Genomic DNA, 25789 nt, shown 5'->3' with positions numbered 1-25789 from the left:
TTGACATGTACAAGTGTGTTTGCCAGTTGGCTGATTTGCGTCCGATCTTTCAGATACTGGAAGAGATTTTTTTAGTATTTTTGGCTGACATATTTGCATATAATGGGATCATATCATTGTTAACATACCACACACCGCACACCACACACCCCCCTACGGAAAGGACCGGTTGTATTTATTAGCTAATTAGCTGGTTTCTTGGCTGTGTTTTGCTGTACAGGAAACAGCGTGGTCGCTAAGTGCAGTTTGATAGCAATTTTTTTTATTTGATTTATTTATTTATTTTGCAGACGCAGAACATGGCTTGCTGTTTTCCAGCATTATTCGTGCACTTACTCATTGATGTTCACTGATGGAGGCTAAGTGCTTGTTTACCTCCTCTCTGTGCATGCTCACACTCAGACTCCAGTGCCCCATCATTGCCAGAATGTCCCAGCACCCTCCAGTCAGTTCTGTTACACCGCCCAGTATGTTCTGTTACACCTCTCTTTGAACCTTCATTCCCCCATTGAACTTAAGGCATGAGATCCAATCGAATGAAATGAAATTATGAAATCACCACTCACCGGAACCAGTCAGTTTTTGACCCTTTTTGTTCAATGTAACCCCTTAATTTTGGATCCAAACAAATGGCATGTTTTCAAGTAGCGGATTCTCATGTCGTGTCAAATTGTAAGTTACCAGTTTTTCCCCATTACAGAGCTGTATACCTGCTGCTCAGAAAATTAATGTAAAGTGCATGTAGATGCAGAGTATATTCACGAAAGCTCAGAAATGCATTTTAACAAGCATGTTTTATACCTTTTAAATTAGCATTAATGAATCTTTAAACAACATTGCTCATTTTAATGACAGGAAGCGTATATGTGCATTTATGTCAAAGATTAAATTCTGCAGTGCACCTCATATTAATTAGGGTGATAAAGTTAATCCTTATCATGTTTGAAAGATGTATTCATGGAACATTTATTCATGGAACATTTATCAAGAACAACCACTTATGTATGTTTGGTCCTAGAACTTGGTCCAGTAGAATTGGCCTGTTCCTCAAACCTCAACCAAGTTAAATATTTTCATGATGCCTAACATATACTTACATATACGCATATGCAAAATGAAGGCAGATAAGCTAACATAAGTAAAATACTAATGTACAGCAGAGCTAAAGCAGGACTTGTGCACAAAACACATAAAACTGAAGCTTTGTCACTTTTGTGAGTATTTTTATTAGATAAAGGCATCATCAACAATGAGATATATAAAAAAAGGTGATAGATTAACCGAAAGGGCTCAGTGTAATCCAGTGAGCTTTTTGGAGTCAAAAAATATTATTAAATGTCCTCTTGAAATATCTTGACTTTGTGTCAGGTGGTATAACCAATGTCAACATGCTTTTAATCTTTGAATATAGGCTCAGACAGTTACGCCATCCTGACACTGACATTTTGTACTCTTACACAACTCCACAAAATTATTGGCATATCAACAAAACATGGTGTGTTCCTCACAAGATAGATAAATTGTCAGTCATTGTGTTTAATGTAACTATCCAGTGTTTATTGTAGGAAAGAGAATAATGTATTTAGATGCAAACAGGCATGTCATGTGGGTGACATGGCAAAAACAACCCATGAGCCAATAACTGAATGTATTAGTGATAATTTGAGAAGATTATTGTCTCAAAACGGCAGCACATCACTTAATGGGTATAGAGATGTTCCTCACAGCTTAATTCAAAACCAAGAAGTCAGCACGCAGTCTCGTACGTGGTCATAGAAGCAGTTTGACTCTTTGTTTGTTGTCTGAAGAAATTGAGTGTAAAATGTGATGAATGCTCAGGGAGCCTAAATCAATGCTTTGCATGTTGACTACAGCGCAGTTCTCTGGGTGGTTGATCTCTTGGTCTGCTTGGGAGGGGGGGTGGCTGGGGGACAGCAGAGGGCTGAGGGTCAGGGTGGGGGGGTTAGATCACATTTTTGCTGTTGATCTTGAGAATTAGGCAGTCACCACAGGAGATGTAGCTGGGTTAAGGGAGGTGTGAGAAGTCAGTGAAGCGCTGGTATCTGACAGATGATCGGATCAGTGCTGTAATTAGAATGGAGGCTCTCAGGTCTGGGAAGAGTGCTGGTGCATGTTTATGTCTGTGGGGATTTTAGGCCAGAGACAGCATTTTATACTCTCTGAGGAAGACTACTGACAGAATGTGTGTGTGTGTGTGTGTGTGTGTGTGTGTGTGTGTGTGTCCGTGTGTGTGTGTGCTCGTGTGTGCACATATGTGTGCATGTGTGTCCGTGTGTGTGCATGTATGTCCTTGTGTCCTTGTGTGCGTGTGTGTATGAGCGTGTGCATGTGCCTGCGTGTCAGTGTGTGCGTGCGCATGCTTGTGACTGATTGATTGGACATGTCCTTGTCAGGATATGTATTTTGGCACACCTTCTCTCTATTTGTAACTCTGGTGTTAAAAACACTGTGTAGATTGGCACACTGCAAGTGCAGTTCAGGCAGAACGCTGGGCTTTACAGTCACTTTTTAAACTCAAAGGGCAACGTGGAGGTTACAGGACACACCACTCCCTGTGTCCGTCAGCACATTTCTGCTCGCTCTGCGATAGAACAAACACAAGCACTGACGCGTCGGGTTTAGCGATCATCATTTACAAATCACGACCACATACTCACAAACACAAAACGCTGTCAGGTCCCTGACCTCCAAGTGTCTCCAGACAGACACCAAAGAAACACAGGGCATCACCCTGCCTGTATCAGCCAGTTCAGGGGTGAAAGGTCAAAGCTTGAATGACAGGACTGTGTATAGAGAGAAACAGAGAGATGGACGGTAGAGATAAAGGGAGTCCACACGGATCAGTCCTTTTGTACAGTACATTCTATATTTTATGTAAGCTGCTGTTTAAAAAATATTTAGATGTTTATAACATGTATTGCTGCAGTTGTAAAAAGGAAAGTGAAACATGAGAATCAAGTCTAATAAAATTCAACACCACAAGCCACACAAAGCTTAACACTGATGTTAATTTCTAAAAAGGTTTTCCTTGATGGTGTTGAAAAGTGCTCATGGCTTAGTAACAAGATCAGAGCGACTGCCACTTCCACACAAAGGGAAGGAGGAGAAAACATTGGCCCAGTGTAGAGGAGAGAGAGAGAGAGAGAGAGAGAGAGAGAGAGAGAGAAATCCCCTTGATAATGGTCCCTCAGGATGAGGTAATCTCATAGAAGGTTCCCCTGCTCACCCCGGTGACGAATGAGTCAGAGTGGTGGGAACAGACAGAGGGAAGATTGGAAGAGTGTTGAGATGGTTACAAATGGTCTGAGTTCACATCATAATGAGCTATAACCAAACTCTCACCTGGGGGGGTGGAGGGGGGTAGAGTGTGTGGGTTAAAGGTGTGAGCAAGATGGGTAAAAGAGGGGCCCTGGCAGGGCATTCATTTAGCTAGAGCCCCTGACAGATTGATCGCCCAATGATATAAGTCAGTCTCTCATTCTGTTATGATGTAGGAGGGGGGGGGCACCCTCCCTTATTGTTTAGCTATCTCAGACCGGTATTAAGAAACATTTGGGCTTCATTACAGCGAATTGTGTAAACCGAGCACAGGCGGAGAGATACGGTTATTGGAAGAAGAAGAAAAAAAAAACAATTTACAATTCCCTGCACGCCATCAGAGGCTGGGACAGAAGGGAAACATTGATGCACCTGATTGTCCTCTATTCGCTCTGACAAAAAAAAGAAAAAAAAAAAAAGAAAAAAAGAAGCAGCAACAAAAAAACACAAACAAACACAACCCTATTCATGCAGGGAACACAATTCCCATTATGAGAGATCTCATGCTCGCTTCTCTCTTTCCTTCAGGAAAATAAGATGCTCCTATTTAAATGTGAATACCCCAGTAGTCCCCAACAGAAAAATATTAATTTTCTTCAAGTGATGGGGGTTGGTTGGGACGCGGGGCGGGGGGGGGGGGGGGCGGGGCGGTCGGGGGGGGGGGGGGACTAGGGGGACGGGGGGATGCATGTGCTGCATTAAAAAAAAAGTGGGCTTTTGGATATTGTAATGAGAATCTTTTGTCTCGTTTGAATCAATAAAATTGCTATTTCCTTAGACGCCTCTTTTGGCTCTTTTAAGACAGTAATTGAAAATTGTTTTGCCTGATGTATCAGGAGATCAGACACTCTAAGCAATGGAACATTTTGAGTTACATTTCAAGTGAGACATTTAAAAGCAGAGTTTTGGGACTTTTGTACGCGTTTCATTTGCACACACAAAATATGCAAGAGCATGCAGAGAAATATCTGATCAAATGCATCTGAGAAGTATAAAGTTTTCCATATACTTCATGTTAGTATCGTTAGTGATAATGGAAGATTATTAGTATTCTAGTGATTCTTATTCCATTGTTTGCAGCCTTAAAATAACGGTTATACTCAGTAAAATGCTGAATTGTTTTTATCAAGCAAAACAGTTTAGGATTGCTTCATACAACTTTTATTGTGATATTTAGCTGTTTTGAAATTCTTAAGTACAGTGACAAGTTTCTATTATCTATTAATATCTGATAGACAGTTGCCAGAGTAAACATTAGCGAGGGGGAAAAAAAAATGAATCACCATCAGCAGCTTGAGTATTATTTGAGCTGCTATCAGTAGATGCCCTGAATCTGAGGTCACAAAAAGAAATTGACTGTAAATTACCGCATCTGGATTAAAATGGCAGTTCCATAGATTTTTCCCTGAAATAATATCCCTGTTTGAGGAGAGGTTTTGATTATTAACGTAACACGGATCTCAAGGCCTTTTTTTCTCCTGCCTGTTGCTCCTCTAGTTCTTGCTCTCTTTTGCTTTATTGAGTCTATTTTTACAATGAGCTTTAATGCACAGGGGTGGATTAACTTAACTCAGCATTAGAGCTATTGATTGCCCCCTCCTGAGTGGCTGTCTGAAGCAGAGTGCTCTTAGATTACCCATGTTGTGGGAGACATTTGAATGAATTTCATTTTGAGTCGACCATGCAAAGGCCTGGGCTTTCTTTTCTTAGGGTTGATGGGTATGATCATTTAGAAGTGTTAAGGTCAATAATACATGTTTACACTTCTGATAAGACATCTCGTTAATTTTGAGCTGTTTATTTGGGTGTCGTGATAAAGCTGTTTGTACTGCTTTAAAATGGTGAAGCTAGAACCAAGCATCTTGGATTTTCTCTGTGTCATCCGGAAAACTCCGGATCATCGACCTTATGGCGCTTGGTAATTAGAGACAAAGAGGAAACCAGAACACTCAGTGGAGGATAAAAGCTTGTTTATCTGAGTCTAATTACGTTTTAGAGCAGGAGGATCTGGTCAGGCTTAACTTTGTACCCCCCCCCCACCCCCCACCCCAACCAAAAAAGAAAAAGAAAGAAAGAAAGAAAGAAAGAAATATTCCTGTGGCAGATAAATTTACCGAAGTGTCAAGAACCACAAAAGCATTAATGAATCCAAACCAGGTACTTTAATGTAATATTGGTATTTTTCTTCTCGGTGACTTTGTTAAGAGATCTCCTTTAGAAACTGATGTATTGCATGATTTTCAGAAACAGATGAGACAGATAATACAGAGACGTAATCAAAATGTTTTCATGACCGAGCACTCTTGTAGCTGTTAAAAGACGTGAAACTTCAGCAGATGTCATTAGTTCTCACCTGTTTTCATCACCTGTGTGTGAGATGTGGTATAACCTGAAAATCATTCTTGCATGCTTATTACACGGTTATGAATATGAATAACAATGGATTCTTGCAGTAGTTTCATGCTGAGAGACACTTGAAGGCCTTCTTTGTCAAATGTTCCCAAAACTGCCGTAGAACTCCCATTTCTGTGCTTTTAAAAGGGTCACATTACTGCACTGTGTTTTTCGCGGAGGACATTAATCATCATTCTGGACCTACGTCTTTTTATTAGAGCATTACCAAGGTGTTTTGATGGACCATTTGCGTCAGTGTCCTCTGTGAGGACACTGGGCTCTTCCTCTAAAATCTCTCTGTATCCCAATAGCAATTTCATCCCTCTATTATCTGTGGGGCGGGGGGGGGGGGCTTCTTGCTGTATCACGCTACAACCTCCATGCAGTTTTGAAAGGGCATTTGTCATCTTTCCAAACCTGGGTCACCTTACGGGAGAGGCACCTGGGTCATGGCTTTTCGGTATGGGGTAATGCCCTGTCTCTGCATTTTGATCCTAACTCTGGAACTGAACCAGAGAACCGATCAATCGGGCCTCGCTCTGCCAAAAACTTCTCAAACTTCTTAGACAGTGATGGAGAAGGTGCAGCTCTAAGCTGTGCAAATATTACATTTACACACCAGTGGACCTGAAGCACTGGCGGAATGAGCGGCCGTCTTGATGGATGGATTTTGACGTCCATTATGTAAACGAGTGGAATGAATGAATGTAAGAGCTTTCAGTGCTGTTTTGGAACCGTAATGAGCCATAAGATGTATGGTTGAATGAACGCTAGCAGAGAAAACAAAAGTACTTTTGGGATAGGACGCTGATCAGTAACTGTTCAGATCCGATAAGCAAATCAATAGCACGAAACCTACACCTGTAAATGAGTATTTCAGAACCAGAACTTTGTCATTGTCCTACATATGAGACAGAGCGCCCAAATGTCTCTGATCTTGTTTCTTCTCTCTCTTTCTCTCTCTCTCTCTTTCCCCTCATGTCTTTTTCATCCGTGTCTGCTGTTCCGTTCCCATGAACAGTCTGAACGTGTGCCGTTTGTCACCTTCAGTAAAGCGCTGCAGTCCTGTTACAGCTACTCAGCTGGCTGTCCGAGAGACGGGAGGCCCAGCTTATGCAGGGGGCAAGCTGAGAGAAACTGAAGGGCACATTGTTTGTCTTCAGTAACTGTGACCAGTTCAAAAACAAGAGTTGTCTTCTGTCGGTCTAAACATTTCTTTAACGCTTCGGACTGCAGGGTTGAGAAGCCCCTGAAAAAGTGAAGCACCTGTAAGCTCTTGCTAATTAACAGGAGGTTAGGTTTCTGGATGGTTGGGAAATTGGAGACAGGGTTGGAGGAAGGCTACGATATCTACTTGGCTTAAAGTCAGGCCCCGCTCTGTTGCTGTTAGGAAGGAGCAAGCTTTGCAGCTTGAGGGAAAAATTTGCAGGGAACATCAAGGCACTTTAAAGGAGTGCTCGTCTTTGTTCAAGTAAGGACACCGATCAGAAAGACGACAGACATCCCTCACTCAGTTTCCTCCTAAATAAATACACACAGAAAAATTCACATACACGCACACACGCATACACACACCATGAGGTTCTTATATGCCTGAAAAGGCTTATTTGTTACTCTACCTGCAGTGGATGGAACGCTAATCTGTTTCTCTAACCCTGTCTATGTAAACACTGTTTTTGAACCTATTACACAATGTTAGCGTTGGGCTCAGTAAACACAGCTGAAATTTGCTGTGGAAGTGTGATGTTTGTCTTGCTCCTCATATCAACCACTCCTCTTTTGGTGAGTAAATAGTTTTGGTAATTGCATGCCTTTAGGACATTGTTAATTCCATCTACGATCTCTTTGTTTTTATGTTTATTTGCATATGTTTGCAACTTTGTGAAAGAGTGCCTTTGTAATTTAGTCCATGAAAGTCTTTGGGTACTTTTTTTCCCTTTGATAAATGTGTCAGCGTGTGTGACAGCATGCACTTGGATAGCCTATAACATGCATTATATATATTTTTTAGTATGGTCCTAGGTGTTGATGTAGCTGGAAAGCATTGTTTAGTGAGGCCATTACAGGCACTTCGCTGTTGCTTTTACACGCTCCTGTGACCACTTTCATTATCTGCCATGCTTACAGCTGGCAGAATCGAAATGGACTCCTGGCAGCTGGGTTCCGGAGCAGTCTGGAGCAGGCTAGCCTGATTGACCCCCCAGATAATTGAGAAACACATATTACCGGACGGATTGGAAAGTTCTGTTTGATTGCTCTCTCATCTGTTTATGCAAATACATGGCCCGCCATCGGCCGCCTTCACAAGCCCAGAAAGCAATCAGGCAAGCACCCCCCCCCCCCTCCCCGGAACCCCCCACCGCACCCACACACACACACACACACACACACACACACACACACACTCTGAGCATTCAGACTATGAAAAGTTGACCTCAATAACTGCTGCACAGGAGCCTAGCTGGCACTTCAGAGACCTATAAATCCGATGCTGGACTCACTGACCATTATTGATCTGTGCAAAACGCCACTGCAGTATTAAACATTTATACCAGTGACTACTGACTTGTGGGCACCTCTGAGCAATTATATGCTGTGGTGTCAATCTCACAGCAAGAAGGGGATGTGGTAGATGATGCTTAAAAAGTGATGGGATGGATTCACTGCACTGTAAACTGTCAAAATTGAACACTGGCCGGGTCTGCGTTTCATCACGTATTAGCAACTTTGTCATTATCCTGAATCCGAGATGAGGGGTTTTTATCTTCGAGGAAAAAAAGGTCAAGTGGACCATTTAACAAGCAATTAACAGCAGAAAATGCTATCCTGCAATTGGCAATGATAAAATAAATAGGCATAAATAATTAAACAAGTTAATGGGAACAAGCCAGCGCAATCCAGAGGTGAATCACCTTGCTAATGTCAAAGGCCTCTGCTCTATCCTGCCTTTCTTTCTCGCTCAGCCCTGCCTCTCTCTCTCACTCTCGGTCTCTCTTTCTCTGTTTCACTCTCTTTCACTGTGATTCATAGTGATTAATTATCCTGAGTAGCTTTGCCAATAATCCATGTGATAGCCTCCAGCATGATCGAATTCTCCCCAGAGCCTTTCACGTGGAAGGAGTACGACTGTAAGTGAATCGCTTGTCAGTTTGTTCCCTCTCATTCAGTGCACACTGGAAACATCATAGCTTCAACTCATTTCTTACATTTTGGTGCACATATATCCCCCACAGTAGGAAGAAGTAGGAAGATCGTCATTTCCACATCGCCCCAAGACTGAAGAGTATCACTGTCCACTACCCAGCATCTAGCGTATATTGATCTTTTTAGTGTGTGATTTGAGCCACTGATTGAAAATACTTGGAAATACTTAAGATGATGGATCATTTCACCACCCACTGAGAAGTTCATCTCCCTTCCTGATAGTCGAGTGGAAAAGATAAGGTTATCTGCGGGCACACGCCAGGATCGTGACGTCGTAACGGCTCTCATCCCTCCCTGTTGTGGGTCGGCTTTTGGCAGGTGGGCGATAAGTGTCAGAACAACACCTTGATGTATTATGCAGGGGACATTGTTGTTGCGGACGACTTTGATGGGAGACATGCCTCTGCGGTGAGAAGTGATCCATTGGAGAAAGAAATAGTCCAGCCAGCCATCTACAGGCTAGTCAGTGAACACTACCACATCTCAGGGAGCTCTCAGGCCCTTGGATGAAATAAATTAGAGCTGTCATGATCACTCCAGTGCATCTTGCATCAACAATTAATTATGGAGGATTCAGCAGTGACTAGTCCTTTCACAGCTTCAGCTGTTAAGACAGTTGAATGAGTAGTTATATCGTCAGACAGGTGCACACTGGCAGTGCCTGCAGATACCCAACCCAACATTCTCTTTATTTTTGGTTGTGTAGGGGGATGTTTTTTGGCAGGTAACTGCAGGTAGATGTAGGTTGCACTCATTTAGTTACACTGATTTTTAACTGTGGTCAACGCCCTCCTGTCACTCAAGCAACCGCCTCTCAAATCAAACATGACAACAGAAAGGATCATGGCACATACAAATGAGAGAAAAAAGGTCCACATTGGTCTATTACTAGTTCTGACAACATGCAATCAGAAAAGGATGCAGGTATCGTGTATTGCTATACAAGCATTTCAGTTGTAATTTGTTTGTATGGCTTTAATTTTGTTGAAGATAGGGTGAGTAGGTGTGATCACCCTCCTGAATATATTCAGAATAGTGGATGTAATAGTTAGGCCTTTAAGAGAAATCATTTCTAACAAAATAATTTTCAATATTAGTCAGTACATTTTGACCAGGTATGGACTCTTAAAGTTCTGTGGAAAGCCTGTTGTACATATTTATTGGTTCTGTCATGATTCTCAGAAGTCCAGTGCAAAAAGGAGAGGGAAAATTTGAGTGTGTTTTTCACCCTCATGCAAGTGCAAATGATCCACATTCTGGCTGATTCTCCTTAATATGTTTGTCAGACAAAGCAAGTACTTCCTCTACTGATAATTTATTATGAATGACAGAATATCAAAGAAAGCAACAAACATTTTGTACCAATGACAAGCTGATCGTTTACAGAAAGCGTGAATTTGGCTCATTGATCAGAAGTTTGTTTATGTAATTAGTCTTTAGAAATGACATGATTAATCTCTAGTCATTGTCAGTAGAACTTGACGTGAAAGTTTTGATCAAAAATATTTAAAGGTAGAGATTAATGAGCCTAATTAGTTGTGTTTAGCATAGTTTCAACCCACAATATGGAAAGCACTGCCTCCTTTAAAGAAGTAAATGTGCTATCATACTGCATAAAACTTTTCAACTAAAGTTTTCAACACAGTCTAAAATTATGGCCTTATTTGTGTGGATATCTGTCAAATCCCAGTAGCTATCTTGATTTTGCATTGGAAGTACATTTAGTTCTTTCCCAAAATCGGAGCCATTTCAGGTTAGCCATCTCATCGTACACTCTGGAGTGTTCTACAGAATAGACCATACAGAGATGAGAGGAAAGTGTATGTTAGATTTATGCTGTTGGTTGAGAGCTGCTTTGCAGTCTGTGTGTGGGAATGCTCCGAGAGTCCAGGCTGAGTTTCAGTAATGAGGAGGTAGTGTATGTTCAGCCGAAGGCAGATTGGAGTCAGCCAGGGAGCCTGTGACCTGTTCACATCTGTTAGAGCATAGTAATGTGTGTCAGTCTCCAACTCAGAGAATTCAATCAAATGGCGGAAAAAGCCCCCAGTCTGAAGTGACCCTACTCACCTGTACATGCGATGTAATGCGTACATGCACGCGCACACACACACACGCGCGCACACATAAAATTTAATATTCACAAGTATCCACAAGGAATGGACTTGTATGGACTATACTCCTTTTATCATATGATAGAAATAGTTCCACATTTTCACATATGCAAATACATGGACCTCATGTATGTGCTGAAAACATACATTTTCATATGTAAACTCAGACACAAACACAATGCCACATTGTGTAACACTTGTTAGAAATATAGTTTTTATTTTAACGTGTTACTGATTTCTACATTCAATCTGTTTACTCAGATATTTGATTTTGGGGAGTGAGGGATCGATCAGGCTGGCGAAGCTGATAGCGGAAACGCTGCTTGAATGCTAACACTGAATTTCAAGCCACATCCATAGACTGAAAATTGTATATGCACCTGGCAGTAACACACCTCCCTGATGACCAGCCTCACAGAGTTTGAGCCCAGCCCAGTCGCCTCATTATCAGCCCTGTGTGTTACAGCCGCAAGACGAATATTTATGGTAAATGAAAGCAGTCGAGGAACAGATGTGCCTCCTTAATGTTTGCTCATAAAATTTTAAGCTCCAAAACAGTTTTTTTTTCTTCCTCTAAATGCTTGCAACCAAATGTGCTGTAATTTTACCTTGGCAGTGCATTCCTTCATTTCAGGTAATTTTGGCTAGATGTCATGTAATAATAATGCTGCAAGTCATAAACAAGTGCTGCAATGTGTATATATTTGGTATGATGAAAAAAAAATCTAATTTTGTGACGTTGGTGTTGAACATTTTCTTAAAATGTCAAATGAGATGCTAAACAAAACGTTTAAGAATAATGCTGAGTGTTGTCGTGCTAAACTGACCTCTCTTTTCTCTTCCCCATCTGAAAGTCCTAACACAACACACAGCACATACATACTTATCACCTGTATCCTTCAGTCTCTTATTACATCAAGCGAAATCTAATCCTCGCCACACAGCAACACACTCTTATCTGAGGCTGAGAATTAGAGAATGCCAGCCTAAACAATGCTGTTAATCAGCTGATTCATGGCCTCTTCAGTTCTACATGGGACTCATGTTGGATTAACAAACCTATTGTCACTTACAGTGTAACCCTGTTTTCACCCACGTGGCCTGTTAATGGATTCTACACTTGTGCATGTACTGATATATCAAAACACGGCGTGGTAGAACACGTGGGAGGAGTGAAATATGCATGCTTTCACTTCTTGTCCCTCTCCTATATGAGTCGGTCATCCATTGCCCTTGATAATGGAGAGAGTCTGGTTTTTCTCATTATTTCTGCTTTGGTTCATTGCGGGACATGACCAGACCCTCCTCCATCGATCAGAGACTTTATCCCACACCATCAATATCAGCTTGCTCAGCTATGAAGCTCTGGCAATCCAACCTATCCTCTGGGAAGAGAGAGATTATAACGTTCATATATTCAGGGCCTTTTGCTCCATGGGGCCTGACGGAGAATGGGTCCACAAAGTCAAATCCATGAAAATCCATTGTCCCTGTGTGCAGCTTTGCAGTAACTTATTCACAATGCCAGACCGTGAAACTCAGTTAGTGAGGGTGGGCGACAGTTTAGCCTTCGTTCCTTTAGTACACAAAGGCTGTATCTCCACAGACAACTGCACCATTCCTTTGTTTGTCATTTATCACCTCTAAGTTCTTTCTCAAACAGAGGGTTGCCTTCTATCTCTAAGGGAGGTTTTTTTTTTCATGTTGTTTATCAGCTCAGTGGTAGGCCTCCCGTTTAACAAGCTCAACTGACCTGCCCAGTAGATTCCAAAGCCTGTAAAATGGTAAACGCTCACCCATAAAGGTGGAAAAATAATCTCTGAAGCAAATACGTTTATTCATCTCAAACCCATTTGGCATCATCAGGTCATGAAGAGGACATCAGTCCAATCAGGTCTGCTGAGAACAGGGAGGAAATCCAAGCCCACAGACCACATGACTCTTTGGAGCCCATGCTTGCTCGTTTGTCCTGTGAATGTGTATGATTCTGTGGTCGATGAGTAGCACTGTATCAAAGCATCATGCTGCATGTTCGCAAATACAGACGCTGACCGCTGCCGTTTGTATGATTCACCAAAAAGACTCATCGGCCACTTGCTGGCCGAACAGATGGTGAGTGGGTGATTGTACAAGTGCTCCATGGATCTGCTCCTTATTGACAAATAATTGATAGCCTTTTGTGGTGTCATCAGATGGACTGTCTCCACGTTACCAGGTGAATGCTCGCTGCAAATCCAATGGCTTTCGCCATCAGTCCGTTCTGGATGCTACAAAGAATCAGAGTGATAGACAAACAGACAGAGTACCATACGCTGCATGTTGCCAAGTCAATGTATTCAAGTCTGTTCAGAGTTCACTAAAGCTTTTTCTAATACCAGAGACGTTAGATGGTGTCCTACATCTATGTTATCGTTCTCACAATTAGTGTAGAATGTTTTCTCATAGTACTTTCTGCTTTGTCTGTTGTTGGCTTGCACTGTTTCTCCTGGTCGTGAATGCAATGTGTTATGTTCTACTAACATTTCTAACATCAGCCATTGGGCCTCATGCAAGAACCACTTATATTTACAGATTACAAGTCATGAACAATTCATTTAAGTTCAAGTTAAAGTTCAAGTTTATTTAGAGCCCAATATCACTGTTTAAAGTCTCAGAGGGCTTTACATGCTCACAACAAACAAGACAGGATGGCACCCCCTGACTTAATCCTCATAGCGAGCAAGAAAAAACTGCCCAAAAACCCAGGTGTAAAAGGGAAAAAATGGAAGAAATCTTGAGAAGGACCACAGAGAAAGGAGACCCTGTCTTGGCCAGACAGGAGTGCAATAGGTGTCGACCCAGTGGGCAATAACAAGTAATATAATCATCCCCATTCCTTGGTTTTAACAGGTCCCTTAATTCTGCTATTGACACTGTTAAAAATGTGATGTTTTGATTTCCATATCTTTGAAAGCAGGTCTTTGGTCTCTGAACTCATGAAGTTCTTTGTATTTTTGGGAACCATTTTAGGAATAGGGCTTCCAGAAAATGGGGCAGGAAGCCCAGACTTAGATGGTAATTTGGGAGCGTCAATTTTGCTGCTTTGCTGTTCTCATGAAACCGAAATTTACGAAAATTTGACATTCATCTTCTCTACGTGGGTGAATTACATTATTGGGAAATTATGTGTTTGCTTAAGCAGATGCGGCAAAGTGGTACGAGTCCACCTCCTGAAAGAAGTATGAAAAAGCTAAGAATGCAAAAATGTTCTTGCATTAGGCCCACTGTTTTCCCCTGAAATAGCTTAATGGCCTTAGCTTAAAACTGTTTGTTTCACATAATACATTTTAAAACGTTCCTCGATTATTTTGCAAGTAACGAAATGTCTCATGACTAATATGGGTATTTAATACACTGTATTAGATACCCACTCTTACTTGTGGAGTGATTCATCGTCTCAAAAATAGACCATTAAAACGTAAGTAGGCCTATCACATTAAACAACTGAGGGAAATTGTTTGATTAATAATGTATATTTTTCTAATCATCCAAATTACAACTGCTGTCAAAATGGGAGGAGTACCGGTTGGTCATCTGTAATAGAACACATTTACTTATCTCGGGCAGTGTAGTTGTCTGTCACCTTTGAGAAGTCTGAGGCCAGTCCAATTCTCTTTCATTTCAAAATGCACTTGACTAAGCGTTTGCGGTGTTTGCTCAGATCTGATAGTGTCAGAAGAGATTAGAACATGAATATGCGGAATTAGATCGCGTCAATAATTAAGAAGACCATTAGATTTCACTCTATTAAATATTGACGTGGATCATCGCGATCAAAACTTTTTATGATCTGTGGACTACAGCCAGGGTTCGCATAACCTTCTCCTTTGTAGCTAATTGGTTAGCATGCTAATCAGCAAGGTGGCCATGGAAAGAAAAGCCACTAATTTAATTCTTGTTTATATTTGTAAAAAAAAAAAAACAACAACAACAGCAACAAAAAAACTTGTTATTCTTATCTTCATACACTAATTATTCTTGAGTATGTTATGACCTATTTCTGAGACCCATTGTAAACAAAACATCCTGAGTTACATTGTTCTCAGAAGTCTAACATCATACATATGAATAAATGGTTGTGTTAGATTATTAATGGGGGATGGCAAGACTATTTGTACTTACACAGGTTTTACAGTGTCCATAGATTATGAAAATGTGTGGATTGAAATCTCCAGTGCAGTGTTTCTCATTTCAGCCTCTTCTTTACCCAGACATCTGATTTCTTTGGGATTTGAGCAACCTGTGTTTGAAGCAACTGAAAGGCACAATCATTGTAGTCAGTGTTCCCTTGCATCAGTGAAACTCCTTTAAACAGATGTACCACACAGTGTGCATAAAGACATACAAACACATAAGAAAAACCACAAGTATCATATGGCATTATCTTGAAGCATTATCGAAACTGCCTCTTTTAGGTGTTGTGTTTAAAGATCACTGAGATGGTTCAATCAGCTATCAGAAAACGGAATGAATGTGAAGTCTGTGTTTCATGCCTTGGGTCTCTGTCTTTTGCCCCCACTGATGGGAGCAGACTGATGCCAAATGCATGAGAGAGCACTTACTATCCTCCTTCTCAACAGTTCTACACCAATGGAGGTGCATCCCCACATCTGTGACAGAGGCCTTAATTATGCAACAACTTCATCTCTGCAGGGAGAATTCTCTCATCTGCACCGGAATTTTAATTTGAGTTCCCCCCAAAGTTGTTGGTTTTTTTTTTCCCCCTCATCATCACCATCCGAAGCGCATTCATTTTAATTAGCTTCATTGTTTTGTCAGGTTCAACGTCTCTCTTCTTCTTTTTTGTCCTCGAAACTGAGAACCGTTCTTTTAGCATACAGAACAGAGAGAAACTGTTTGAAAATACGTCTAGAAAGTTAGAGAAAGCTTTGCAGCCTGTCGGAAGGATTTGAGGATGTAGGCGACGCTTGATTTTTTTTCTAAAGTTGGTGTCTTGTTTATTGATATTCTCCAGTCCCCTCATGGTGTCATCCAGACGTTTTGGTGTTTCAGGTCTAGTCTGTGTTAGCGTCTGTCGCATTAATATGCTTTTGTCTGCTCATCGCAGCAGAAGTTCTTTCAAAGATATTTTTTGGCCTCTCAGTATGGTTCTTTCTCACTGTTCAAATTTCCAATTTTAAGAGGAACAAGGCCTTATCCACTGCTTGCTTTGTTTTAACCCTCAACCAGATTACACCTCTGAGGTACTCTTCATAGATGCCTTGTCCACTTACGTGACCAAATTGTCAGCAAGGGGGGAAAAAAAATAAATAAAAAGAAACAGGAGTTTCGCAACTCACCTTAGCCCATCAGGTATAATTAGAAAATAAATTAGTTGTTGGATTAAAATTAGGAAGAGGGAAGAGAAGATTGTCGGCTTTGAGTCTAGATGCTGAAGTCTGAAGTTCTTAATGGAATGCAAATTGATTTCTTTGGCTGCTCTCCTTCACGCCGGTGGAGGAATAGGCTAAGTCATGTCTTTGATGAGAAAAACGGGGCCTCTCTTTCATCCTGCCGCTGTGTAAGGACGACGGGCGAAATCCTCTTATCGAACAAGCCACTCGCAATGACAGAGGAATTATTAAGGTGTTTCAAATGAAGGTTGAGTGGCTGCACTGGCTACATTTGTGCGTGTGTGTGTGTGTGTGTGTGTGTGTGTGTGTGTGTGGTCTGTAAAATTTAGGCCTATTGGTGGTAGCCATTCTCTGTATCTTTATATTTATTAATGTTGGTGTATAAAGGAACGTGTAGTGTAAGCAATTTGTGAGTGGTATGGGGTGTGTGTGTATCTGTGTGTGTGTGTGTGTGTGTGTGTGTGTGTGTGTGTGTGTATGTGTGTGTGTGCTCACTTTACCTTGTACACTTTGGTTTAGTTGTAGTTGTCAGCATAGTTAGATTTGTTGAAATGTATGAATAAGTGTTCTTCCTTCGTGGAGTATTTTGCTTATGTGTATATTTTCCGTATAGAATTGACACTTTGGGTAGACTGTAGTTCTCTGTATCAGAAGTTGTAATTAGGTGTTGCAAACAAAACTGATTTAATTGTGTGTCCATGCTGTGGTCTTGATACCTCTGTGTCTAACCTGTCTCTACGATGTTATGTGGCCAAGTTTGACCATGTATTTCTATTGGATTTAGAGGGTTTGAGCTTTGATTGTATATTATTGTCTGTCTCTCTCTCTCTCTCAGGGAGTAGGAGTGGTGATACGTGGAACATTTCTGTTTACTATTAGACATGCTACACTCCACAAAGGTGTATAATCGCAATACACGTGCTCTACTAACCAACAAGGCCACCTGGGAATGGATGAGACCAGAAATACATATCTGAGAAATCTGAAAATAGCCTGGGAAGCAAAAATACACACACATGCAAATACGCTCACACACACACACACGCACACACACACACACACACACACACACACACACACACACTCACACTCACTCTCTCTTTCTCTCTTTTACACATGCTTTTTTCCCCTTGAACTGCACTGCACTTTGAATCTAATTGAGCGTCCAGGAAGCTCAGAATGGAAGGCTATGGTTGGCCCATTATGTTATTACAGTCCTGAAAAAAAAAGAATTGCTTTTCCCAAACAGGATATCACTTTGCTTGAGTGCTTGGGCTGTTAAAAAGCAGCCCTGTTTGAAATCATTAGTGGCCCATTGAGTGTGTTCTCCCTGTCTGCTCCCCTTCCTCCTTTTCTTCCAGCTTCGCTTGTCAGGAAGGTGTCACGTTTCATAATCATCTCCTTCTCAGAGGGGAAAAAAATTTTTTAAAAAAAAACACAAGCGGCTCAACGAGGCCGTCTTCAGCCTCCTGGTTTCCCTTAATGGGCTATCTGACAGAAACCTTACACGTGATTTAGCTGAGGTCTCCACCCATCACTGGAAGACTTATTCATCTCAATGCTCCAGCTCTGATCTTATAAACCAGCCCCTGTCAATAGCAGGCAGTGTAAGAGAACATTGATACTACGTGGTCTTATTTCAGCCTGTGTTTGTAACAGGGGGAAAGTAATCGATGGGTTGAGAATGGGAATAACATTGATGTTTGCATAGAAGAACTCTTTCAAGTCTCCATGATGGTATTTAACTGCATTCAGGGTTCTGATAGAAAACGTAGCCCCGAATTCTTAAGTAATATAGCGTTCTCAGTGTACTACATGTAAAAGAACAAAGGTAGAACAGATTCTTGTTCAGAAGAAGGAAGCACTGGGTTGCTGGGAGACAAACCATAGATCTTGTTTGAACTGATTTTTTTTTTTTTTTTTTTGTCTTCCCTCTGCTCAGAAAAAAATGCAAATTGGACGCAAAGTCCCAAGTCACCACTCATTGTTATGTAAGTCTATGAATAACAGTGGAGTTTGGGAAGATAAGAGAGAAGGCACAACCAAAAAGACAAATAAACCAATGTAAATATATGCAGAAGTCTAATTAATCTTTTTTTTTTCTTCTTCTTCTCCTTTTTTTCTTTTTTTTTTTTTTTTTTGCGGCTTGTGCTTCTAGTCTGATGTTAGAGAGAACTGACCTAAAACAAAATGATGATGTGAAATCCAGCTATCCTTAAAGAACGAGTAACAAGCTAAGAAACTCTAAGACAAGTGCAAGGGTCTGGAGAGGGCTGGAAAGAGAGACAGGCATAATCTTGTTTTAAAAGGGTTAGCCAGGCAAATCCACACGCTATTCACAGATATCCTCAAACCCGCGGCCTTTTTCTGTGTTCGACATGTCATAGCCCGAAGAGAAAGCTCAGAGCAAGAGAGTGGGGCTGATTTTCCTCTCATGCTTCCCCAAATTGCATGGTGTAACTGCCAAACGTCTCGCGGTACCGCTCCCAATTACGGCGGAGTGGAGGCAAAGGCCGCGCGGAGCCTGCTTTGAAAATGAGGCCCTGGGTTTAGGAGTGTTCACCCAGTGACAAGGGCTCCATGCATGGTGGATATGTAAAGAGTGTCATCGTGGCCTTTCTCTCTTTATGACACTGCCCTTTGAGTCTCTGCTGCGCTGTGCAGGCTGTCACAGACACTCTTGTGTCTCTTTTTTTTTTGTTTTTTGTTTTGTATTGTTTTTTTCATTCATGAGTGTGTTTTTTTCTGCCTCTCTGAGGTGTGTGTGTATGTGTGTGTGTGTGTGTGTGCGTGTGTGTGTGTGTGTGCACCCTGTTTCTTAACAAACTTATGACAGGTCAGTCCTGCTGTGTGTGTGTGTGTGTGTGTGTGTGTGTGTGTGTGTGTGATCAGGCTGTCCTGTGTGTAAATAGTAAAATCTTTCTTTGGCCATATATGCACTCCTCTGACAGATTTCCCAATGTCTTTAGTTTGACTGCGTCTCACCACAAAGCCAGTCCATTCTATATGTGATTTCACACGATGAGTTTACAATGCTCATGTTTACGGCCTCCGTAAGCTGTCGGAAACCAGGAGCTCGTATAAAGGTGATTGCTTTTAAGCACTTACATTAGTCAGTATATTGACATTTACAGCACAGGTTCCTGTGACATCCAGCTACTCAACTCTTTCCACAGCTGCATACACACTGGGCAGACCCTACAACACTTTATTGGGGTCCAGGGAATACAGGAGTAGTTAACTGTGTGGAAGTCTGGCGGTATGAAACTGGGAGAACTTGTCAGGCATTTTAGTGCAGCAATATGACAATTAGCATCTCCTGCTCTATGTAATTCACAGTTATACTTCTTGCTCTGTGGTTTTTACCTCTGCATATAGTTCTTTATTTCTTTCTTTCCATCTCTCTCAATCTATCAGTGCTACCGTCATCTAGTGCTTTTCACTCATTTTCCTCTTGGTCACACTTGGTCTTTACCTCCCAGCTCGCGTGCCAGGCAATATAAACAACAACAAAAAAAAAACCTGGAGACAGCAATTGTTGTGTGTGGGTTTGGATCACTGTTCCACCTTCCCAAGAAGCCTCTGAATTATTGAACACCTGTGTGTTGGCTTGAAAATGTCAACTGCTCTCTTCAGCAAGGCGAATAGACACAGAGGAAGCTATGCATGAACCACGAACATCAATAACGACAAAAACAACAAACCCTTGCTAGAAGAGGGTGATTTTATTGACGATAATACAGTTATGTACACAGATGTGTACATAACCTTATTGTGAATTATTTATCACATCTAAGAAAATTTCAAAGTGTCTTAACTGTGATTTTTTTTGCTTTGTTTTTTTAATATACGTCATGATTTCTGTTCATAGCCTTTGGTTAATAACCAGCAATGGCCCAATACATACTGATGAAGGTATTGTGAAGTCTGCCTCACGTCAAAGTGCTGCTGGGATGGAGGTGGGGGGGGGGGGGGGTGGAGGTGTGAGGAGAGAAAGAAAAATAGAGAGAGAGGGAGAGAGTCTGTTCAGTGCTGGAGGAAATCACTTTTATCCAATTAGCTGCCTTGGCTGCCGGTACCGCGTGAAGCATGCGAGTCCCAGTAGCAATCAGTGGTGGCCTAAATTTGTCAGGCTTCGTGTTTGCCGAGCTCACACAGCGAATCGCTGGCTGGTGGAGAGACAGGAGCGCGCCAGCCACAACCAGCCTCTCCACAACTTAACCCAGCACCATAGCCTGCCACTGTTTAGTGGAGGTGGAGATCTGTCACATTGATTTTTTTTGTTGTTGTTGTTGTTGTTATTTTCATATCAGACTGTTTTTTCCTGTTTCTATTTCTGGTCAGGGAGTTCTGAAGCTATTTCTAGCATCTGTGGATCTCCACCACCATTTTTTGGATGAACATATAAACGTGTAGATAAACCAGTCATATTCTATTTGTAAATTTTCTGGCTTTAACACTGCCTTATCTGTCAGTCATAGGCACGTTTCAGATCCCTGGGGAGTCATACTTGTCGTGCTATTTTTAGACGTTGACTGCTTGAAAATTTCATGTAGACTTTCCATAAAGGAAAATGGATGCTCATCTATTGTAAGCAGTGTTCGAAACAAGGCAGTCTCCACCCCTGAAAAACCTCATGCTCAACTCCAGAAAAAAAAACAACAACACGTGGCATCAGAACAGGCCCCCGAAAATACCCACATTCAAACTTCAGAAGTTCTCAGAAAAAAAAAAACACACACTCAGCTCTACATCTATCAGATATTACTGTGTGGTTATATTGTGGCTCACACTAAGTATAATTGCCTCTGATACATTTGACCTTCAAACTTTGACCTTTGTTTTTTGTGCCTGTGGCAGAGGCGCGGTCATGTTAACTCTTAACTATCTCAATATTTCATTGTCCCAAGCCTTCAAAAAAATAAAATAAATAAATAAATAACTTCGTAAATTCCAGTTGAAGCCTGACTCTCCCCCCCCCCCCCCATGTGTGGGGTGTAATGATATCAGCTGGTGCTGGGGAGGGCACCAGACTTGTTTTACTGACAGTGAATCTGATGCTTTGAGAAGCGAATGTGAACAGGCCTGGCTCGCATATCTCCATGGAATTTTCCCAGAATGTTCTCAGTGGATGCTCTTGCCGCAGTCGTTCCTGTCGTGCCATTTTGTTCAGCTCAGTCATGCCAAAGGCTTTAAGGAAAAGCCCAGCGTATGTCATTTTGTTTTTTAGCGTATCCAGAGTGCATGAGAATCGAAAAGGAAGCCACATTTGGAGTTTGAAATCTGCACCATAGAGAAATGTGACTAAGAGCCAAACACTTCTGTCCCTGCCCTCATCTCAAGAGACAAAGCATGACTTGTGTAAGCCTGTGTGTGTGTGTGTTTGCGAGAAAGAATGGTTAAAAATCCTGGCAAGTGTTCAAGTGGGTAGAGATTTTCAGGAGTCTCATGCTCTCTGGCAGCTATCTAAATTCATGTGTAATGCATCACATGTCTTATGGGTTGATGCCTTAAGCAAGGAAGGCCATCCCTTCCCAAAACACAGGTACAAGTATTACACTTTATGTTCACATTTGACTGTCAGAGTAATGAGAAAAGAAAATGTTTGTGGCTTTGTGATTTGAAAATGTTTGTGGCTTTGTACAAACATTTCATTCTCTTCTCTTCTCTTCTCTTCTCTTCTCTTCTCTTCTCTTCTCTTCTCTTCTCTTCTCTTCTCTTCTCTTCTCTTCTCTTCTCTTCTCACAGGACGCAGAAGGTGAGCCACTGTTATCGAATTATCTATCGGCATATGGAGAGAACTTTGTCCCAGGAGGAGGTGCGGGTTATTCACCAGGCCATTGAGCAGGCTGCCGAACAGGAGCTGGGTGTGGAGGGGAGATACTGACTCTCCTCCTTTCCATCAGTCTAAAAAAACAAAAGTCTCAAACCCCAGCCCAGAGCAACTGTGGATGCCTTCATCCAGTCAACAGCTATGAAAGAGGAAATATTCCTCCAGAGAGACCTGCTTCATCTATAATGACAAATATCATTTACAGGATTTTCTGGACTGGTGTATTTTTAGGAGAACAAGACAATGTCCTTGAATCCCCATTAAGGGCACATTCTGTAACAATGTAAATTGTCACCTCTAAGATTACTCATCCAACTTGTGCAAAAACACAGTGAAACATATCCCCTCCTCGTGACCTTTCAAAGATATAAAGGTTCTCTCCTTGGCTCACACCACATTCACACATGTGCTGAGACCTGGGTGCTAACTGAATCATAATGCTTTGAGTGCCCGTCCCTTCCCAAAGGCTGGGCAAGTGGGTTTGAATAACTCAATCACATTTGTGCATCGCTGGGAGGAGAGGAGCTTTTGATTTAATACAGATGTCACCAGAGCCTTCTACTCTTCTGGCTCTTCTCCAGGCTTGGAGAATGACAAGCAAACACAGCACGGCCCTGGCTCTTTCATCCTAGTATATTTTGTTTTGTTTGTTTTTTGTTTTTTGTTTTTTCACCTAAAAAAAAGTTATGAGGAGATAGCAAGTAAAAAGTCAACCTGAAAAATAGTGAGACAATGAAACTGTTTTTGTTTTTTGTTTTTTTGTTTTGTTTTTTTAAAGTCCGGGAGGAAGAAAGGGGCAAACAGGACACAGGCAAGTTGTCTTGTGTGGTCACATTTGGCGCTCTTTTTAGAATAAACAGAGTGTGTTTGGCTAAAGCTGTGTTCCTTGTGTCTCGTCCTTAAGTAATGTGGCCGTCGGGTCAGGCGGAGGAGAGGATCCGCTGGGGAGAAAACTGCAGCGTACATTTTTCTGGGGTGTCGTTCTGTTGGGCCAGAGTGCCAATAAAGAAGTATTGTCAAGGGAAATTGCTATGGGTCCAAGATAATAGTTTTCAGTTTTGAGTCTTTTCTACAGTAATGTATCAATGGTAACTGGATCAGAAAGCTATCACTATTGTTAATATAAGTCAAAGAATAACTACATAGCAAAATATGAGACCTTTTTTGTGCAGCTGTACTGTAAATTTCCATTGTCAATACATTGTAATGTTACGTTTTTCATCTGTGGCAGAGATATTGCCATTGTTTTGACTATAGCACAGGCTTCAAGATTATTTTCTGTACTAATGGTTGTCTACTTCTGATCCATATTCATTGTGTTGCACCAAGCTTCTTCATTGAACAGTCTTTAAAAAGACAGGGGGGAAAAAGGAACACACAGACCATAAACCATATTGTTGCCAGAGAATAACAGTGCTGCAACTCTTGTCTCTAGCCTACTTCATATGCATATGGAAGGGGGCAGATTATGAAAACTGACCCTAACAAGTGTGGTGTTTGTCAGGGCATGCCAAAGAAAAGAGCCTCTGCACATGGTAATGATCTCTCATGCAGCTTGTTTCTTTCTCTGTCGCTTTTTGAAGGATGACAAAAGAATGAAAGAGTAGTCCTCCATGGAAAATGAGCTGCCCGTAAAAAAAAAAACAAAAACTCCTCGATGACTCCTCGACGGCTTGTGTTTCTTTAGCGGTTGAATTGGGTTGCTGTATTCTGTTTGGAGGAGGTGGCAATACACTGGGGCAGATGCTTTTTGTCTTCTGAAGATGTTTCTCCACAAGAAGGGTGTATGGATTTCTTTTTACTCATTCAGTTCATTATTTTTCTATCGTTCCACAGGCTGAGGAAAATTGATGCGTTAAAATCAACAAAGCACATTATAAAATGTCTTGTTCTCTTCCATTTATGTCCTAATATTGGAAGCCTTGAAATATTCCACTTGTGGATTTTTCTAACACAGCTGGGTCTGTCAGGTTTTGAGGTAAATTTTTGTCTATTTGTCATGTGTTATAACTGGCACAAACTTCATAGGTTGCTGGTGGACTGGGAAGAATTTTTTACATAGGGCTGAAAAGGAAAATGAAGAAAAACAAAAAAGGAATGAATTGCAAAAAATTGCAGGACAATTCTATGTCCGCATCTCATTTTTATCTTTCTAGCGCTCAATGAAATTGATTCAAATGACGGTTCAGACAGGGAAATTTCATGGCAATGCCAGGCAACAGCGACTCGGAGAAACATATTTATTATTCATTGGAAACAAAAAACAGCAACAACTATTTCTTGCATTTTGAGGGTGGCTTAATGTTTGTTTCAAGCTCATTACTCCCTGACTGGAGGACTTGACATAGCGTTAGCATATAACAGAAATTGAACTTGGAGGATTTGGTATTTAACTGCATTGCAAGAGGAGCAAATTGGCTCAGCTGAAATTGCTGGTTTTTGTGTAGCATCTGCGTTCGACACAAATCAATAGAAGGACCAGAGGCAGGGAAACACCAATGAGAGGGATTTGGATCAATTGGCAAGAAATTAAAGGAGAAGAAAAACAAGCAAAAAAACCCCAGACCATCTATCGTCTGAATGTTGGTGTGGAAATGAGTAGGATGTCAGTGTGTTACTATCCAGGAGTGTCTGTAGAAAGGGAGGTTTATTGTGGCATAATTTCATGTGAGAGACTATGGATTTGCCTTCGTCTGTTTTGATATGTGAACAGGACATGAATTAGTGTTAGTGTGGGTTGTTTTTTTTTTCCACCTAACAAGTTCCCAAAAATAGAGTCATGGGTTCTTGCCCATTATTTACCCCCAATAACATACACACAAACAGACACACACATGTACTCACACATAGAATTCTCTGTGAATTATCTACAGGCTGCTTGTGTAATAATGCTTGAGCAGTCAATCACATTTCCCAAAATATAGCTGCAAGCAGCGATGAGGAGGCCAAGCAACTTATTGCAATGCCCTCCAGTGCTCAAATAATGCAGAATTTTTTGTGCTTCCTCAGAGTGGGGTCCCGAGTCCATGTACCAAGTCTGGTTTTGATACATCAAACCGTCACTGAGTTATGACCTCACTTCCTGTTTGGTGGCTTCACCACCATTTTCAATTGACTGCAATGGACAAACACTTTTGTCCCTGCTGTGGAATTACCCAAGATACAACCACACACAAAAATTACTTTTTTAAGGCAAACATATCAAAAGTTAATAGGAAAAATGACGGTCAAATGACGCTTTTTTTCTGCATAACGTAAGGAGGGGTTCTGAGACCATATACCGAGTTTGGTGTCAATACATCAAAGAATTGCAGAGATATGACCTCAGTTCCTGTTTAGTAGCTACACCACCAAATTTGATTGGCTGTAACGGACAAACGGTTTCAAAAATCAAAAATCCATCTAATAACTTTTGTGAGGCTTGGCCTGAAGATCATCTGTGCCAATTTTGGGGAAGATCCAATGGTACCTCATTTTTTAAAATCAGGCATACGGTTCAAAAGTTATGTGTGTAA

At 41.3% G+C, this 25789-nt stretch overlaps 1 protein-coding gene across 1 annotated transcript in view; it reads left to right on the top strand.

The window, feature by feature from the left end:
- Positions 1–22867, top strand: part of fars2 (phenylalanyl-tRNA synthetase 2, mitochondrial) — a 57656-nt gene extending 34789 nt beyond the window's left edge. Inside the window, exon 6 of the mRNA XM_030767618.1 lies at positions 22190–22867. Within this exon, the coding sequence (XP_030623478.1) occupies positions 22190–22328 (139 nt within the window). The 3' untranslated portion in view covers positions 22329–22867. The remainder of the gene's footprint in view (positions 1–22189) is intronic.
- The last annotated feature ends 2922 nt before the right edge of the window (positions 22868–25789 follow it).

This window comes from Chanos chanos, chromosome 3 (assembly GCF_902362185.1).
Source record: "Chanos chanos chromosome 3, fChaCha1.1, whole genome shotgun sequence".
Lineage (NCBI taxonomy): Eukaryota > Metazoa > Chordata > Actinopteri > Gonorynchiformes > Chanidae > Chanos > Chanos chanos.
The sequence above is the reverse complement of the archived record's forward strand: the minus strand, read 5'-3'. Positions and strand labels throughout refer to the sequence as shown.